This window comes from Passer montanus, unplaced genomic scaffold, assembly GCF_014805655.1.
Source record: "Passer montanus isolate IOZ18808 unplaced genomic scaffold, ASM1480565v1 scaffold15, whole genome shotgun sequence".
In the NCBI taxonomy this organism is placed as follows: domain Eukaryota; kingdom Metazoa; phylum Chordata; class Aves; order Passeriformes; family Passeridae; genus Passer; species Passer montanus.
The window spans coordinates 13,759,660-13,779,209 of NW_024362051.1; the positions used below are offsets into that span (position 1 = coordinate 13,759,660).

General features: G+C 47.2%; 1 protein-coding gene across 3 annotated transcripts; it reads right to left on the reverse strand.

Moving 5' to 3' along the window:
* Positions 1-615: 615 nt before the first annotated feature.
* On the reverse strand, positions 616-19,550 carry FBXO38 (F-box protein 38). Of its 3 annotated transcripts, none has more exons than XM_039701391.1 (22): positions 19,215-19,550; positions 17,427-17,562; positions 16,383-16,516; positions 15,171-15,334; positions 14,668-14,833; positions 14,198-14,335; positions 13,785-13,922; positions 13,343-13,436; positions 12,950-13,080; positions 12,519-12,689; positions 12,132-12,274; positions 11,086-11,311; positions 10,625-10,744; positions 9,760-9,939; positions 7,842-8,528; positions 6,109-6,209; positions 5,845-5,947; positions 4,760-4,926; positions 3,523-3,668; positions 2,482-2,585; positions 2,201-2,314; positions 616-1,257 (listed from the first exon to the last, which is right to left on the reverse strand). In XM_039701391.1, exons 2-22 carry the CDS (start codon positions 17,546-17,548, stop codon positions 1,079-1,081), a joined length of 3,528 nt encoding a protein of 1,175 aa, XP_039557325.1. In that variant the 5' UTR covers positions 17,549-17,562; positions 19,215-19,550; the 3' UTR covers positions 616-1,078. The 3 variants fall into 3 exon arrangements, with proteins under 3 accessions (XP_039557325.1, XP_039557326.1, XP_039557327.1); XM_039701392.1 differs by lacking the exon at positions 19,215-19,550 and adding an exon at positions 18,261-18,279; XM_039701393.1 differs by lacking the exons at positions 14,668-14,833; positions 17,427-17,562; positions 19,215-19,550 and having other exon boundaries at positions 15,171-15,258; positions 16,383-16,518.

Consider the following 19,550-nt stretch of genomic DNA (forward strand, 5'->3'; position numbering starts at 1 on the left):
TGATGAGAGACCAGGCCAGAGCTGGGATTTGGCCTCTGCCAGCCCTGGGCACCCTGGGAGGGCCACACCAAAATGTGCATTTCACACCTGCACTGGCAGCAAATCCCCACCAGCCACCTGTGGGCACTGGGAGCACCTTTCAATACACCACACACACACATTTGGGGGCAAATAGCAGCAGTTTTTACTGTCCACTGGAAAATGTGCACTCAGGGGGGAGCCCAGGCCAGCCCCAGAGCTGTCACAGAGCCTGTGCTGCCACAGGCAGCTCCACATCCCCTTCCCTGCCTGCCTGGAGGCAGAGCTCAGCTCCCAGGCAGCCAGAACGAGCAGAGCTATGTTCAAGAGGGTGGAACCAACAATCAGCAACTTGATTTCCACAGTACAGAGTCAAATACACCATGAAATTAAATCCAACAGTACAAAATGCTTGAGAACATTCTGTTTCCAAGGTGCTAAACACGGGGGCTTCCTTCCCCCCCAAAAATGGGTTGAATATCTCTAGAAACTACCACAGATCACCAAATTCTCTACTTTTTTTTCCTGCTTCTGGCCTTCTTTGCAACAGCTGGAGAATATTCTGACCCTTCCAAAAATGCACACAAGACACCAAGATTGTGCTCAACAGGTTTACTCAGACTGGACTCTTAAATGCTCAAGAAAAAGGCACAGATTAAAAGAGACTCTGATGACTCTTTTGAACACAGCAAATGGAATTGTTGTTTGTGAGGAAAAAAAAATACTGCTATGAATTGTATGGGTTGAAAAGTTCAAATCTTCTTCCCCTTTCCTAATTATTGGCCTTCATTAAAATGGAACTTAAATTAAATTGTATAAACATATGAAATAAAGTCTCAGTATTAGGAAGTTTTGTTTTTGTTTTTGTTTCCTCTATGTACAACTCTTAGTATACAATTTGTACTTTCCATTTTACATTTAACTACATCCTCCTGGCCACGGGGAGAGCCGAGGGCTCCTCGGTGGGAAATGCTTTGCATTTGGAAAAAAAAAATCCTGCTTTTTCTTGGCCAGCAGTGCCAGGGGGAGGGAGGGAGGGAGGGCGGGCTGGGGACACCCCTCAGATGTAGTCATCCTCCACGGGCTCCCCGTTGACATCACAGTAGTGGATGAAGATGGCCACGACCCTCTGGAACACGCCCTTCCTGACCTGGCGCAGCTCCGAGATCTCCTCGCCGATGGTCTCCATGCAGATGTCAGCTGAGAGCTGCCCCTTCCTCCTCGGGGCGTAGATGGTGGCTGGGCAAACACAGCAAGGAAAGGAGATGTTTCTCCCAAAAATATTCCCCCCAACCAGGCTGGTGCTGCATTCAGATTTGGCAAAAGAGGCAGAGAGGAAGAGCCTCCCCGGAGTGTTTGAGGAATGTTCTGTGCTGCCTTCCTCAGGGCTCCAGTCCCCATGTCTGGGAGTGGAATGAACCCCAGAGCATCAGAAAGCCTCTCCCTGAGGCTCTCTGACATAATTCCAGGTTATCCATCACTTAAATGTTGTATAAACAACAGCAGTTGTTATAAATTGCAGATAAAGCAGCAGCGCTCTCCCGAATTTTCATGGCTTTAACACCATGACTCTTTTAACATCCTGACTCCTAAATGCTTATCAATTCTTTGGTAATTCAGACCTCATATTGAACTACAGGCATCAAGCCAAGCTAAAATAAAATTAGATTGCATCAGTCCAAAATAAAATTTAAAAAAGAAATTAAAAAATAAAACCACAGTAAGGTATAGCCAAAAAAAATAAATCTCTTCCTCATCCTCTTGAGATTCCTAAACTGGAGCTGGGTAAGAATATCCAAGCCAGGATCAATTAAAAATACCTCTAATGAAGGTATTTTTAACCAGGATGCTCCTAATTAAGTAATAGAAGAACATTACTTTTCTCTGCTAGCAAGGTTTTTAATTGAGCCCCAGGCACTGCCTACCACCATACCTCAGCAGACAAGCTCCTCAGTAGAAAGAGCCACTTCTGCAATAAATTCTAACCCACATTATCCCCATGCCAGAGTTTCCAAGTCCAGTTTTGAACTTTTATATCAAATTTCTGTGAGTTGTCTCACTTCTCTCCAGCCCACCTTAACAACAGATCTACCAAAACCAGCCTAAGGAGCAGCAAAGTGAGGAAGGAAGGGAGGCACTGCCAAAGAAGCAATCCTGTGAAGAGCCAGAGCAGGTTACTCACTCCTCTCATCGTCCTCAAAGTCGTATCTGGCGTAGCTGTTGGGCTCTGCTGTCCTCAGGGACCTCAGCCAGGGGAAGTCTGTGATCATGGAGTAAGGAGCACCATCCACGATGCCTGCAAGGGACACGTGAGCAGCCCAGAGCAGAGCACCAGCACCCCTCCAATTCTCACTCTGTTCCCCCACTTCCCTCACAGGGAATATTCTCAGCCCTGGTGATGATGCAAAGCTCTTCTCTCAGCAAGAGGCTGGGCAGGAGCCCTCAGCTCCCCACAGCTCTCACCTTCCAGGGTGTAGATGTCCCTGCCCCAGGGGTACTTGGGGTATTTCTTCAGGTCCTCCTCAGTCCTGGTGGCCTCGGGGAAGAACTCGTATTTGATCAGCTCTCTGGGGAGGAGGAGGAGGGACAGGTCACAGCCAGGAAACGGGCAGGTGGGAGGGACAAAAAGCAGAGCAGAATCCTAATACCCAGCCTTCCTTCAATGAGCCTGAATCCATGGAAAGACCATGGAAAGACCATGGAAAGACCATGGAAAGCCCATGGAAAGACCATGGAAAGACCATGGAAAGACCCAAGACTCTCACACCAGCTCAGCTCCATCACTTCACTCTGGACAGCAACCACAGCCAACAGGGACAGGTTGAGAACTGCTGGATGAGATCCACTGACACAATTCCCTGCTGCTGGGAATGTTCAGGAGCTGATTGAACATCCCCTTGCACAGAAACCAACACTATTTCCTGAAGCAAATCACTCTTTTAAAAATGACTTGTTTTCAGCTTTGAAGACATTTCAACAACTTCAATGTACAACTGCATTATTGCTGGATGAATGTGAGGTTATTGCTGGGGAATTTATAGGATTTTTTTATATGAGTTTACAGTCTGCTTTATAGGAAATGAATCTTGACACTGGATTTACACTGCACCACCCAGAATTCAACCTTCAGCAGTAGTAACCAAATGTTTTTTTTTAAAATTAGGGTGAAAGAATAGAGCAAGTCTGCAGCTGCAGCTGCTCCAGGACACCTTGGCAGAGTCCCTGGAGGGCAAATGCTCCCCTGGAGAGGGTCAGGGCTGCCTGGCTGGGCAGTACTCACTGGTTGATGTGGCTATGGTGTCCCAGGGGACCCTGGCTGGGCAGTACTCACTGGTTGATGTTGGCTATGGTGTCCCAGGGGACCCTGGCTGGGCAGTACTCACTGGTTGATGTGGCTATGGTGTCCCAGGGCTGCCTGGGCAGGTCAGGGCTGCCTGGCAGGGCAGTACTCACTGGTTGATGTGGCTATGGTGTCCCAGGGCACCCTGGCAGGGCAGTACTCACTGGTTGATGTTGGCTATGGTGTCCATCCAGCTCCTCACCCGCACCTTGTTGCGGACGTTGGGGGGGTTGCTGAACTCGTGGATGATGCAGATGTGGTAGGGGTAGGGGCCACTGAAGATCTTCTGCTCCAGAGTCAGCGTGTCCACCTGGGGACAAAGCCTTGTGAGCACCACCAGCACTGGCATGGGCTTGCAGAGTCACGAGCAAACAGATATTGACCAAATGCCAGGGAAATGCAGCAAGGGAGAGAATTTTAACAGCACAAATACAGGGCTGAGGGGAGTGGAACCTCCCCAGGGCAGCTTCCTCAATTTATCTTCTCATGTACTGGAATTGGATGGGAAATGTCTAATTTCTCATGTCTTTCCCAACTCCAATGTGGAAATACACTCCATAAAATTACAGAATGGCCTAAAATTACTTTTTTTCCTCAGATTTTTGTTACAAGGAGGGGATCAGGGGTTTTATTTCCATCTATTTTTACCACTGTCCTTCAAGAGATGCGGTTTCAAAGCAAAGCTGATCTTATGGATTTTATGTACAATCAACCTTTCTTTGTTGGCAAACCAAGACAGGAAAGCAGGCGAGGAGCAGCACCACAGAGGGATAAAATCAAACATTCCCAACCCTCCAGATCTTAAATGCAGCCCCCATAAATCCTCACCAGATGATTTAAACAACTCCCTACGTGTCCCTGTTTCCAGCTCCTACAGCCCAAGGAAGGAAAGGGTGGCTCGCAGTCCCACCAGTGTCCTGCAACACTCCAGCACCAGGAGGGGATGGAGCCTTCAGAATCCCAAACTCTGCTGTTCCTCAGTTCAACAGGACATGGGTCAAGGATTTCAGATCCTTGTGCCATGCTCTGCTCACACACAGCTATGAGGAGCACCCAGCTTCTCACAGTCCGAGTTATTCAGTTTGAAATGAACTCAATGCATCTGTCCTAGGGTGCCTTTATGATGTTTGCATCCCCAATCACCTGTTCTGCTCATGCTGGGTATGAAGTTGTGCACCTTTAAGAGTGCAGTTTACAATGTTCTCTGATGCAGTGAACACTGGAGATAGTGAATTTTAATATTTAATCTAGCAGAGTATCTTAAAATCCCAGCAGCAGGTTCAGCAATAAGAGCCCTGCTGGGCTGAAAACCCAAATTTCAGAGGTGTGCTGCTGCACCAGCCCTGGCCCAGCTGCACAGCCCCAGGCAGAGCTGCAGGGTGCTCCAGGCTGGCTCTGTACCTGCTGCATGGGACGAAGGTAAATGATCCTGTTCCTCTCTGGGGGCATCCTGAGGATCTGATCCAGCACCTGATCCATGTTCAGCTTCTTGCACTGGGCGTAGTCAAAGCGATTCACAACGGGGGCATTCTCCACCTTCAGGTGCTTCAGCACACGGCACCTGGTAGCTGGGGAAGCACAGAAAAACCTCAGGAAATTCTCCTGGCACAGAACTTCAAGGCTGGCAGGTTCAAAAGAAGGCAAACAAGCAATAGAAGTTCCAAAAGATTACATAAATGTATCAGATATAGCCCAGCTCTTCATTTTCTCCATATCATCAAACTTTTCTGCTGTGATCCTGCCAGAAGTGGCCTTTTAAAATGCCATATCAAATTTCATCTAATAACCTTTTTCTCCCTGTTTCCTGTCACTGAAATGGTCTGAGGACTGCCACAACTTCCCAAACATGGAAGATTGGGAAGCCACACAATGGAAAATAAAATTGTTTCCTCTCTAGCAACACTGCTCATGTAAACAAAATTTCCTTTGAAATCAATGTGTGCTCTAAGTATTCTGGAATAAAGAAATAATTCCTTTATTTCTGCTAAGTACACAGATCTCATTTCAGAAGAAAAATTCTTCATTTGGATGGTGCAGAAAACAATAAAAGACCCAATTCAGGAGCAGTCACACCCTGGCACATGAAACTAATGCAAGTTAAGTGCCAGCACTGAAAACAGATTTTTATCATGTCAAGGAGCAGAAGTATCATCCTGTCAGCTAAAAAACCTAAGGGAGAATGAAGAAATAGAGAAAAACAAGGTACTCAAACTCATTTCATCAACTTCTAATTACTGTATTACCACTCTTCAATAAACATCTCATCTCCCTAATTGTCAGATCATTTCAGCTGTTGATTTTCAGATATTAATCTTTATTAAAGCTGTTATAAGAGCCATTCAGAGTGGGAAGCAGCAATATGTGGAGCTCTAATTCAGCAGCAATGCAGCTGATGAATACAAAATGAGCAGTGGCCTGACTTGAATTCTTTCTGGAATTTCCAATAATGCCAGAGGGAGGAGGCAGCCCTGACATGAAGCACATACCATGGATGAACATCATTTTGGGGCAGTCTTTCAGCACCAAATCTGTTATTCCACAGTTGGTCAATGTGATTCCTACAAGGTTTTTGGATTTCAAAGTCAGTACCTGAGGAAAATGAAAAGAAAAAAGTATGAGAGGGTAAAAATGAAAGAGAAATAAATTGAATTTTATGAGAACCAGGAGGATGTGAATGAATATAATGCAGCTTCAGCTCCCAACAGGTGTTTATGGTGACAGAGCTGCAGGGGTGAAGGAAAAGCCCTTACCTGAACATGATCATCCTCAATCACAGGGTCACTGGTACTGGTGGATTTGTCAGCTGTCCTTTTCCTCTTGGTGGTTTGCCTTGGCTTTGGCTTTGCTACTTCTGCAAACAAAAACATTTTAAAATCTTTCCTCTGCTCCGTGTCAGGACAGCTGAGAACAGCCCACAACAACTCTTCCCACACAGGTAAATCCAAACACCTGCCTGGCTTCAGAACAAATCTCTGCTTGCTCAAACCCCACTGTCAGCTTGGGGCTCAGAATTATTCCCAATAAATAACTTTACAGGTGAACACCCAGGAATGCTGAACCTACTCCACAGAAAGATTGGAGCCAGGAAAAGAAAAGATTCATGGTTAGGTTACACTTGAATCTCTGCAGGAAACAGAACATCCTTGACAAATACAGGACCCAAAATAGCTTTAATGTTTAAATAGTAGAAATTATCTCAAACTGCTGGAAAATCTGTTCTTTGTAACTGTCACTAAGTTTTTGCTAATATTCCAAAGGATGCCCAGGTATAAAATCCTTTAATGCTCCCAAGCTCCACCAGGGACCTCAAATTCCTGCTTGATTTAACAGATCAGTCTTTGAAAAAGAATCACCACAAGCATTATTTCCAATAGAAAGAGGAAAAAATGCCCTAGAATTAATTTTCTGTCATTAACAGAGCAAAATGAGAAATTATTTGACTAAAACTAAGCTCTCTTTATTAAAACATATGTACACAAATATCTCCAATTAATCACTGGTCCTAAGGCAGAAACCAGACACTTTAAATTTAACAGCAAGATCTCTCCTTGAAACCTGAGCTGCATCTACCTGCAGAACATCTGAGGTGATTTAGGTTTTGTTACCACGTGGGAGCATTAAACAAACTGGAAAAACACCAGGGTATGAAGTGTTTGAATCATTCCATGTTAACACAGGCAGGTATTTGCCCTCGATCTTCCCTGCCTCCAACACTCACAGTTGTGTAAGCAGCACAATTCATCTTTCAGTTTCATTTTACCTGCCAGATATTCCCAGCAAAGAATCCTGGATATGTGAGGTTGTGCCACACTAAAATGGTTATTTTGGAAACCAAGTATATTTGGAAGAAACAGCAAGTTCCCCTCCCACATCTGTTGTTTTCTCCCTTCATTCCAGCCCTTCAGGGGTTTTATTTCATGGCAGATGAACAAAACAATCATATGAAGGTGTTTAACAAAAGGACAATTTTCAGGAAGTTTGATCTCCCTGCCTTAAACACTTGGAAGCAGAGCCCAGTGCAGTCCAGAAGCCTGGCTCAATTGTAATTATGACTTTATTGGCTGATAAAGCACCAGTTATAACCTTTGCCTTCGTGTTCAGATCTAAGTGTAGCTGCTGCCTTTGCAGGGAGGATTTCAATGGAGAGACAACTTCTGTTTCAATGAATCACAGCCTCCACAGGCAGGCAGAGTACCAAAAACCTGCATTTGCTTTTTGAAGGAGTAAAATAAATACTGGTCACAATGTATGAAGAACACAGAAAGAGCTGCATGGAGGAAAGTCAGTGCACTTTCAGAGAAACCTGATTTTCCCTGGTGATGGCACCTCTGCTCCATCAAGCTCTGACCCTTTCAAACCACTCAGGTTTAAACCCCTGACTAACAAGCTGCACATCAGAGCTCCTGGGGGAGCTGCAGTTGCTCAGAGCTGTCTGGTGGCAGCTCTGCATGTACTCAGCTGTGACTCTGGGTGTGAGTCCTACCTGGCTCTGACACCAGAGGCACGTGGGACAGCCTGCTCCTGGCCCTGGTCAGGGGTCTCCGTGGATACTCCTCCATGCAGTCCAGCTCCCAGCCCGAGGGCTGCGTGCTCTGCTCCTGGCTGCCAGCCCCACAGGCACTCCCACTAGTCCTGTCATGCCCAGGCTCTGCTGCAGCCCCACAGTCTGGCAGTGTCCTAAGTGCAAAGTCTGGCCCGTCCCTGCAGGCCCCACTGGTGGAGGGGCTCTCCCCATCCCACCCCCCGCTCGTCCTGCGCTGCGCCTGGGAGCAGCAGCGGGAGCACAGCGAGCTCTCCTCGGGCTCCCTCTGCCTGCATCCATCCCTCCTGCAGGGAGAGCAGCCACACTGCCTGCACTCCTCTCCAGCTGCTGGGCTGGTGCCAGCAGAGTGGCTCTGGGCTGCCTGGGCACAGTCAGGGCTGGGGGAAGCAGCACTGCAGGAGCTGGATGTTGCCGTGGGTGCCGGGGCGTTGCTGCAGCTGCCGGAGGAATCCTTGCTCTTGCTCCTCTCTGGCATGTCACTGGCTGCTTTCATGTCAGCTTTGATCTGCTCACTGGTCACCTGGCAGCCCTTCTCACAGCTGCTCTCCTCCACGGGGAACTGCTTGGCCTGGCCCCCGTGGCTGCTGCTGCATCTCTTCCGCAGGGGGGTCTTGCCTTTGCCGCTCACTGCGGGAGTGAAGGGAGGGAGAACCATGAGACACCTGCAGCAAACCTGAGTGCTCCTCTGCTGAAAGCCACTGAAAACACAGGGCAGCCCAGAGGCCAGTGACAATCTCCCCAGGAATGGGAATTACTAGTATTTGTAGCTGTTGCTGCACATTTTTAACATCTTGCAGCTACTTTTGGAGAGATGTGCTGGAGGGTTTGCCACACAAATCAGAGATTGTCCAGAGCAGCTCACTGCTCACACAGGCACAGCAATATGAAATACACACTGAGAACAGAATCAAAGAATACAGAATAGATTGGGTTGGAAGGACCTTAAATACCATCCAGTGCCACCCTGCCATGGCAGGGACACCTTCCACTGTCCCAGGGGCCCCCAGCCCCAGTGTCCAGCCTGGCCTTGGCACTGCCAGGGATCCAGGGGCAGCCCCAGCTGCTCTGGGCACCCTGTGCCAGGGCCTGTCACCCTCACAGGGAGGGATTTGTTTCTAATATCTGATCTAGAGAGCCTTCTGTTTTCTTAAATATGAGGAATACATCTGAGGAATCAAATAGGACTGAAGTTCCTGTTTCAGCAGCAACCCTCAGCTCCCCCTCCTGGGTCTGGGCAGTGCTGCCTGCAGTAACAGCAGGCTCAGCTCACAGGGGAATAAAAACCCACACAAATCACAACAGAACTTAATCCCAGGATCACTGAGGTTGGAAAAGCCCTCCCAGCCCATCCAGTCCCAGCTGTGCCCCATCCCCACCCTGTCCCCAGCACAGAGCACTGAGTGCCACCTCCAGCCCTTCCTGGGGCACTCCAGGGATGGGCTCTCCAAACCTCCCTGGGCAGCCCCTGCCAAGGCCTGAGCACCCTTTCCAAGGGGAAATTCCCCCTGAATGTCTGTATGAATCCTCTCAGCTCATTGCACCATCCCAAGCCCAAAATTCCAGATATTGGCAGTACAAAAGTTGATGCAATCTCTCTCCAAACATAGATTCTTTCCCCCTTGAAAGCAGAAGTGACATCCACACTGTGGGCTCACAGGCTTGATAAATTCTGTCCACTTGGGAATCCCAAAGAGGAGCTGCAGGTCTCTGATCAGGGCAGCTCCACTATCTGTGTTTCTGTACAAGACCTGTGACTGCTCAAACATCTCCTTCCCCCTTCACTCCACATTCCAAACCAAGCTAGAAATGAACCTGACCCACATGGAAAGGCTGAAGCTTAGGAAGGAATGCTGCACACCTGAAGGTTCTCTGGTTTCCACTGGATCCCTGCTCTTCTCTTCCCCATCTGAGTAGCTCTGTGCAATGCTGCTGGAGATGCAGGCTCTGGAAGTGCCCAAGTTTTCCTCCTCATCCTCACTGTCTGAATCATGGATGGTAATAGGAGCTGCTTTTACAGCAGGTTGAATTCCACTTGGTCCTGAGAAGGAGAATATCAGCATTTCATGTAAAAATTAACCAAGCATGGGTTAAAGGGCTGAAAATCTGTCAGCACTGCTTGAAAACTGGTAAGGAATTAATTGGAGTCAATTTAGCCACTCATTCTGTGGGTCCCTCATTAAAATATAAAGGGGAGAAGGGCAAAATACTGCATTTCAGCATGAAAGCATTCTGGTTTGGAAGGGGAGGAGTGTCACAATGGAGTGTTACTTCAGGTTGTTGGGATATTCAGTAGAAAATTGTATTGTCCAGCAAAAAGTGGCAATAAAAGAATCAAGACTGCCTTGTGTCACTAATTAAATTAAATTAATACTGGAACAAGTTGTGCTGGCTTGAGAAAAGGCAAAAACAACCCAAGTGCTGCAGTGAAAGAACTAAGGCCATGAACACCAAGAAAGCAACAGGACAAGTTCATTCAGGCCTTCTGAATTTTATTGTACTGAGCATAAAAATCAGGCTTTAAGCTCAAGGTATTTCCCTGCATATGCAGAGAAAGCTCTGGGTTGCAACAGAGAATAAATTCCTTCACAGCACTAAGCTGTGCTAACATGACTATTCAAAATCACACAACCCTGCTGAAGTAAAACATCCAAAACCAGACTTAGAGTGGAAAATTAATCCCTCAGGGAGATACCAAGAGGTGATTTCTTCCCCAGCCCAGTTACCTGCTTGCTCCTCATCCACCTCCATGGGAACAGCAGCCTGGCTGGGAGCTGGCAGCTCGTCCTGGCCCTGCCCAGCAGCCTCCCCTTCCTCCTGTGCCACCTCCTCCATCTCATTCAGGGCTGCAAAGGGCAACAGGAGGTCAGGAACAGGAACCAGAACACACTGAGCCCTCAAACACCCACAGGAAATAATAAAAACTGCCTTGGTGAGCCTCTGGGTTTCACAGAGTGTCTCACAGATTTGTTCTACATCTCTGTAGCCAAAGCCCAGCCTAACTTTTGGGGCTTAGTTCACTCAGATTAAAGCTCCCCACCAGGAGCTGAAAGAGCAACGAGCTTTCAGTGCAGATTCCCACCTTCACCAGGAGCTTATGTGAGTGGGAATGCAGATAAAATCTACCCCAAAAGCTCCCCCAGGATTGCCCCCAGCTGCAAATCCCCCCAGAGCTGCCCAGGATTACCCTCAGCCCCAATCTGCTGCTCCTCAGCGGGGCCCTCCTGGCGCAGCTCGTTCTCCTCGTTCTGCTCGTTGGGGTGCTGGTGGTTGTTGTGGTGGATGTTGGGGTTGTTGTTGTTGTTCTGGTGGTTGTTGTTGTTGTCATTGTCATTGTTAGAGTTCTGATTGCTCACCAGGGCAGAGGAGACCCCAATTCCTGTGCCTGCACTTAGGCCCACCCGAGCACAGCCCTGGAAACAAAGAGCAGAAATTCAGATTTGAAAACGTGGAGCTGTTATCTCAACATCCCCTAAAGGCAACAGGAAAACCACTCTGCTGGAATGTCTGGGATAGCACAACACTGACAGGGAAACTGTCCCTCAGATTTCCTGAGTGCAGAGGCCTGGCAACCCAGAACAACTCCAAATGAAAGGGAAAGTCCTCAAAGCACTTCATTTAATCTATTAATTGTGGTAATCTGTTAATTTGCTGTGGGGTGATGACATGAATACAAACAGCAATCAGAGCCTTCCCAGCACACGAGGTACCATTAATGGCCAAAGGAAGCAGGTTTTACACTTTCCATTGCCTGCCAGGAGCTTACCAAGGATTTGTGTTACAGTGTGGGAGGGGACAATGTGAAGAAATTAAATTCCTAATCTCTGAAAGCACTTCAGAAGGGAAACACAAACCCCATTTCACCCAGCAAAAAATCATGAAAACCTCTTAGTATTGTAAAGAGAGGTCTAAGAGGAAAAAACAATGCAAAAAGCAGCAGCACAGTGAAATATCAGCAGAGACCTTGAGAGAATCAGTGAGTTTTACTTTTGATAGAATCAATGAGTTTTATTTTCTGGTCACACGTTCATTCCCTGCCACTGCTCCCATCTGCAGAAGCAGCACCACTCTCCCCAGAATATCATGCTAAAAGCAACTGCAAACCAAAGTAATTTATTACCGATCTCTTCAATTAATGACAGCTTTGAGAAGAATGCACTGGTGTGCCAATGAAATGGAAACAAGTAAAATCCCTGGCAACGAGAAAAAGCCAAACCATTCTCTGGAATTTACCTTTGGAGGCTCTCTAAACATCTGGTCCAGAGAAATGAACTCCAAGCTTGGCAGTAACTCGATGAACTGACTGAAAGAGTCCAGCTTGATGGCATGGCATCTCACCAGGGTCAGGTCAACCAGGCGGGTCCACCTCGAGTGGTCTGGGAACACAAGAGAGGCCTTTCCTGAGGGATTCCCACCTCACTCCTTGCTTATCACCCCCTTTTCAGATCTGAGAGCAGCATCCTCTGGATCTCCAGCCTGCTCCCAGCATCACCATGGCCCCAAAGCAAGCATCATCTACTGTACTTACTAACAACAGAACAAGCAGTACTAGAGCAGAGAAATTCTGGTTTAGCACAGAAATTCATATAATAGCTCTGAAATTTCAAAGGTGTGCAATACCTGTGATCCAATTATTTGGGTTATGTAGATGTGGGCAGTTGTAAATGACCAGATACTTGATGAAAGAAAAAACTTCATTTACAGCTTTCATACCAATATCTGTAATAATTCCTGGGTTTTCAACCACATCAGCCAAGCCGTACCTCACCAAGTCCGTACTCGTCATTTTACCTATAAAAGAGAGGAGCAGACACAGCAGTAAATTTGCCTTTTATAGCAGGATTTTCTAACTTCTTACTGATCAGATCATTCCTCCAATAAAGCTCAGCTCTCCCAGTTTCAGGGAGTGAGGAAAACCAGATTTGGCTGTATGAGATCAGCAGCCTCAATACATGCAACATTAATATTCTTATTAATCACTGAGAACATGATGGAAAACACAGCAATTTCTGTAATCCTTGTGCTTTTTATGGATATAAAAAGTGTCATACACTGTAGTAAAAACTCATCAACGTAGCCTAGGTGAAGAGTTTCAAACTGTGGGAATTCCAGTTCAGCCATCTTCAAAGCAGAAAAAACACCATCTTTGGTCAAGGAAGGCTGGATCCGCACTTCGTGCAACCTGCAGGGAATTCAGAATTGCTCCTATCAAAATTCAGGCCAAGACTCAGAAAACACTCCAGAAAGTGCCCTGTTCCAATAAAACAGAGACTCTGGCAGGACTCAGGGGGTATTTGCAGTTATTTTAATCACAGAACACTCTTGTTATGCAAAGTTTGTATGTGTATTCCTTAAAGTCTGATGGTTGTTCTGGCTCTTGGATGTCATTTCTAAGACATTTATGTTGAAAAAGGGGAAGCCAAGAGAGATCTGAAGGGAGGTACCTTCGTGCAGCAGTAATGATGAGGTAGCCAAGATCCACTTCAAGTGCATTCTTGCAAGCTCCCAGAACTATAGTGTGCAAATTCCTAAAACCACCTGGCAAATAAAGAACAGCCTTCTTACACTCCAGCCTCACATCACAGTCCTCAGCCCTACACATTTTCAGCAGTGAAGTCTTAACCTTTTTCAGCAAATCAAGAAAACAAATATTTGCACCCAACTCCTCCAATCCTGGTTCTGCTCATCAACAAATGTAGCTCATTAAGAGTTAATTGCAGTTAGAATATCAAAATTATACCAAATACAGAGCATGTTTAGCACTATGACCATAGTTCTAAACACTTAAAAAAGAGTATGTTACAGACAAAAAGCCCCCAGAATTTGCTAAAGCTTTAATTAATTCATTTATTTTGATTTAGGTATGAGGGAGTAGGAGTTTCCCACCAGATCTCCAGCTGTCTTCTACCACGTGCTGGATAAGTCCTCCAAGAAATGGAACACGGACCAGCTCCAAGTGCTCCAGATTCCTGGCAGAAGCCAGGCCTGTCACCAGGGGAACATACTTCAGAGAGTTTGTGGGTCCTGCACACAACAAGGCCAGAAAGACAGAGCAGATTGTTCACTTCTCTCTGAATTATCCCATGGAAGAACCAAAACACATCCACACAAATCCCTCTAGAGCAGGAAGTCAACAGAACCACACAGCACCAAGTAAGGGACAGGACAGGGAGAGATTTCTGTCCAACACCACAAATCAAACAAGGGCTGCTCTCAGAATGTGGAATTCCAAGACTTTAACAGAACCAGATTTCCTCCATGCTCTACCATCCCCTTCAGACAGGAAGAATCCCTCTTACCAGCACAGTTCCTCATGACAAAAGCACGCAAGCTGATACAAAGGAAATCTTTAAAAGGCTGTGGTTTGGTGAGTCTCACCCACTTCAAATAAAGGTGCCTCAGCATTGGGATACAAGGAATCTCAGGGACATTCACCCCTAATAATACATAAACAAAACAAACAAACATTTTAAACAAGCTTTAAACTAATCCTCTGCATGACAAATTCCTGGCTTTCAAAAGGAAGCTTTTCTGTGCTTTGTGGCAAGTGAGAAAAGCTGTGAACACTTGAAACACAAGTTCTTCACCTTGGTTTGTCAAGAATTCTTTAGAACTTGCCCTCTGCACCTGCTATCAAATATCCAACTAAGATCTCCAAGATGCCACAGCCCAAACTCCCTCTCCTCCATAGAATTACAAATCTGCAGAGTTTCAAAGCCCTTAAATCCACCTGTGTTGAAGCCAACTACTTCACCACGACCACACTCACCTACTAAGTGCAAAGTCTGAATTTTAGCTCCTATAGGAATTTTCAGCTTGTTCTCAGGAGGAATTGGAAAAGCACCATTACGATTACGAAACTTCCCTAAAATGTGGACTTGGGGCATGTATGTCCAAATAGCTTCCACCAGCTCTAAATGAGAGGTCTCAACACCCTGGATAAAAGGAAGCAAAGCAAATGCTCTAACACCAGTTCAACAACAACATCCTCTTAACCATGTAAACTACAGAATGCAACGTTATTTCACTTTTCATTTCTAGCAAGACTTGTCTGTTTAAAAGCAGAGGGATCAGAGCTTTAATTCCTTGCTGGGCTTAAGAGCACCTGGGATTCCCAGTGGTGCAACTAAAAATAGTTGTCATCAGCAAACAGGGTCACAATTAACTCCTCCCTGTGCAGCCAGGCCTGAACCAAAGCCCTGGAAGCAGCAAGTCCCTGTCACAATTGTTAACAGTGCTGAAGGAGGTTCTCTCCCAGGTCCAGCCACTCACCAGCAAATTTGGACAGGCCTGCAAAGCCTCTAAAACTCCAGGAATGCTGAAAGCTTCGTGGCCACGGACTCGGCGCCTTTCCAGATACCTGGGATGAAGACCATAAAGTTGTTCAATGTCTGGCATCTTCCTCAGCAGCGTTAGGAAGCTGGAATCAGTGAAACCTAAGACAACAACAACACATTTGGTATTGGTGTGGCAGCAGACACTCGGCTCTGAAGGGAAAGCCAAACACACTTCTCTCTTTGTGTGGCAGTACAAGTTCTGTGATGTTGAAAAGATGCACTTGGTGAAGCAATAGCTTTTCTTTTACTTCCACATTTTAGAAATCATGACCTAAATACTCCTCTGCCTTGAATTTTGCAGGTTTGCTACAGGTTTCCTCCAGAGGAGCTGCATGGCTGCAGGGTTCACTGTGCTCTCTCCCTCCTCACATGAAGCTTTGTGGGTCTATTTTTCCTGGAATTCCATTTATCAAGTCCATGGCTCAAAATAATCCCAGCTGGATCCCTTTATTTCAGTTTACTATTCACCACAGCTCACATTTCTCATCCTCAGAAACAGGATGGTTTCTTAAAGCAAAGGTTTATTTTATTCTAGTGAAAGACAGCACATAAAAAGGATTTTAACTGGGTAAGTTACTTGTATTTACACCAATTTCAGGTTAGGTCTAAACACCTGCTTAATATCAGCCATAGTCAATCTCAACTTGCAAATCCTCTCATTTTCAGAATTCCCTCATTTTAGCTGTGTCCCCCACCAAATCTCAGCAGTGCAATTTAAACCCAACAGAAATCCTGGTACTCACAGGGTTCACCCAAACAAATTTATCTATTGGTCTGCAGGTGACTCGAGGTGTGACATCAAAACTTATCCTTACATTGTTAAGTGCTGGCAGATGAGTTGCTCTCTCACTCCATTGTATTTTTTGCTGCCTGCATGCAAACAGCCTCTTCATGGCATAAACTCCCTTCCAACAATCAGACAAACACAGACTGCATTGCCAGCTGCCTACAGAGCACTCCCATCACAGAACCACAGCCTGAACTGGCTTGGCAAAGACCTTTGAGACCATCAACTCCAACCTATGCCCTAATACAGCAACACGCCAAATCTGTATTTCCAAGCAGACAGAAACTTGGCATCCCAAGGCAAAGGAAGGGAAGATGTGGTGCAGGTTTACTGAGCAGGGGAGAGGCAGGGGCAGCTCACCTGTGGGCATGTACTCCCACCAACGCCCCGCACACAGATCCACCACCTTGACCACGCGCAGGTACAGCGTCACCGCCTCCTTCAGCTTCCGCGACAGGCACTCCATGCACATGATGTCCTGCAGGGGCAGGTACCTGGGGACAGCACAGAGAGCCCTGCTGCAGCTCCAGCCCTCCCGAGGCACAGCCTGGCTGCAGCACTGGGGCATTCCTCACGTGGGGCTCAGCCGGAGTTTGGCTGAGCGGTGACTCAGCAGCTCCTGACACCGAGTGTGGAAGTGACACACACACGGAGTGTGGAATGCACAGATGGCTTGGGTCTCTGCTGGATCATGGAAACACAGAATGTTTGGGTTGGAAGGACCTTAAAGCCCATTCAGCCTGGCCTTGTCACTGCCAGGTATCCAGGGATCCACAGCTGCTCTGGGCACCCTGTGCCAGGGCCTGCCCACCCTCACAGGGAAGAATTTCTTCCTTAAAGTTAATGTAAACCAACCCAAACCCTGCTGACTGAGCCATTTCCCTCAACAGGTCTGACTGAGTTACTTTCTTCTTCTAGCATATACTGCAAGCTCAATTTCCAAATATTTTGGAGAGCTGCTGTTTGCCAAGAGCTAGAGGGTGAGGCATTATGTTTTGGATAATGGGGCTGAGAGAACATCTGGGAGAAGGACTTTGCTGCAGGGGAGGTCACATCCTCATTCCACATCCCTCCTGCAGATGCAACAATTCCCAAACAATCACCTCAACTGTGCCCCACCCAAAGTGTATTTCTGCTCTAAAGTCAGTATTTATAACAGAATCAAATCACTTATTTATTTCTTCTTGACACTCACACATTTGAACATTCATGACACTCACGTAAATTAATTTTCGCTTTCCAAGTGAATGTTGGAGACTGAAAAAAAACCATTTGTCATCCCTTTTTCTGCACCACTCCACCCGTGGTACATCCACTGCTTACTGTGTCACAAACAGGGAAGTCGGAGAAAAAACAAAGAACTCTGAAATAAAGCACTGCACTGATTCCTGCCAGGCTGCTCACCTAAAGATGTGGCAAAGCACTTCATGGGAGAGTTGGTTCATGTAATCTTTTGGCTCCTCAGCTTTGGTAGACTCTGCCCCTTCCCTGCTCACTGCCTTCACAGTTTTCCGCCGGGGCCCCATCTCTGCTGCGAGCTCTGCTGGGAGGAAACGGGCACAGAGTCATCAAATGCAGGCACCTGAAACACACAGGGACACAGCAGGGAGGCAACAGCTGCAAAAAAATCAAAATGCTTGCAGTGAAGCTGCAAAAAATCGAGCTGTGGTTTGATCAGACAGAAGGGCTCACACAAAAGCTCAGGATTCTCAGGGAAACCCCCTCAGCTGAGGGAGTGATGAAGAAACATCAGCACAGGTTTAACCAGAGATCAGTTCTTTTCATGAATAAAAAAACCTTCAGAGATGCCACCCTGAGATCAAGGCAGTCTCAGGGAAGCTGTGCAGGGATCACCAGCTCAGCACCAACTACAACATTCCAGTGCAAAATAAAAGTCTGTCCAGCAGAAAAATGATTTATTCTTCTTTTTGGAAAAAATGCGCTCCTGCTGATCACTCTCCAAAAATTCCCCATTAAAGCCTTCAAACCAGCTCCTCTTGGAGGTGAGAACAGCAAGGAAAGTATTGAGGTTGCTGAGTTGGAGATCAAAGGCACAGCAGACTGGGAGTCACTGGGAGAGCGTGCAGGGTGCTCTGCTCCTGCCCGAGCTGTGTCCTCCCTCTGCAGCTCTCACAGCTCTGGGACTCCAGTGCCTCACCTAAAAACACCCACAATCACCACGGAAGCACCAAATCTGCAACTCAAGCAAGGATGAACTCGCTGCTGACAGAAAATCACCTTCCAAGGATGCTGAGAGATGCTGTCACGGCTGGATCTGGCAAAGATTTATTTTATTCCAACACAGGAATGAGCAGGGCAAAGCATCACCAGCTCAGGGAACCTGTTAAACAGGCTGGATGCCAAAATTCAGTGGATTGAGGAGAAACAACAGGTTAAAAAGGGCAGATTTTGGAAGAGCTTTCAGCAAGGCCTCACTGCAGCCTCCCCGTGAGGCCAAAATCTGAAACACTGACAGCTCCACTCTGATCTAATCACTGCACAACACGTGGTTCCCACATTTTGGGTGCATTTTAGTTGCTGCCTGCGTGTTGCCATGGTTTGATTTTAAAGGGGGATATTCAAAACATAAATCCCCACCTGGATTTGTTGTTTGACTGGATCTCTGCTCCTCTGGACTGGGGGAATTCTCCAGCCAGGAGCCAAGACCCTGTGCTTGTTCCTTTTGGGCTGGAAGGGCTCAGTTTGGGGTGATGGACCTCATAGAGCCCAAAATAAACTATTTCTAGACTGAACTCCGAGGAAAACATCAACCCCAGCCACCTGAGATAGCTCAGTTTGAACAGAGCATTGCAACACAACCTCAAACGTTCCAGGCTGGCACAGCCCCGAGCTGGGAGCAGCCCAGCAGGAAAGGGGACAGCAGCAGCACGGGGGCAAAAGGCAAGAGGAATGGAAATGTTAACAAGCAAAGCAGGAAAACCCCTGCAAACGGCAGCAGCACAGCCCGGCCCTGCCGCGCAGGGGAAAGGAGGGTTTGTCCCCGTGAGTCTGCACTTTCTGCACAATTAAAATCCTCGCGGGGTCATCCTGAGCTAATGAGCGCAGCTTTGACACCTCATCCTACATCGGCGAGCTGACCCCGTTTCAGAATAAACGACAAACCTCCACAGCACAAAGAGCTTTGTGTATTCCACAAAAACAAGCAAAAAAAGGGGATTTTGCGGCCCCCACCTCAATTTATTCCCGACAATGAGCGCCGCACGAAAGAACAGCTCGACGTGCTGTATTCCTGATGAATAAACACCCCACGGGCCTTAAAAAGCGTAAAAAACCACGGGGAGACTCCGCAGCAGCGAAAAATGAACAAAAAACGAGCAAAAAACGAGCAAAACCCCGGCGAGAGCAGCCAGGGCCGGCCGGGGCGGAGGGGAGCTCCCGGAGCGGGGAACCGCCGGCATGAGGCGATTTGTGCCGAGATAAGCCAAGGAACACCAGGCTCCCCCACCGCCCGTCACCGCCGCTCGCTCCGGGGCGCCCCGGGGCCTGTGACAGCGGCGCCGGCCCGAG

Coding starts and splice junctions, on each gene's coding strand:
- FBXO38 (XM_039701391.1), bottom strand. CDS start 17,548: ATGGGGCCCCGGCGGAAAACTGTGAAGGCAGTGAGCAGGGAAGGGGCA. Junction 10,745..11,085: donor GCAGCAGATTGGGGCTGAGG/GTAATCCTGGGC, acceptor TGCCCTTTGCAG/CCCTGAATGAGATGGAGGAG. Junction 4,927..5,844: donor CAAAATGATGTTCATCCATG/GTATGTGCTTCA, acceptor GTGCTTCCCCAG/CTACCAGGTGCCGTGTGCTG.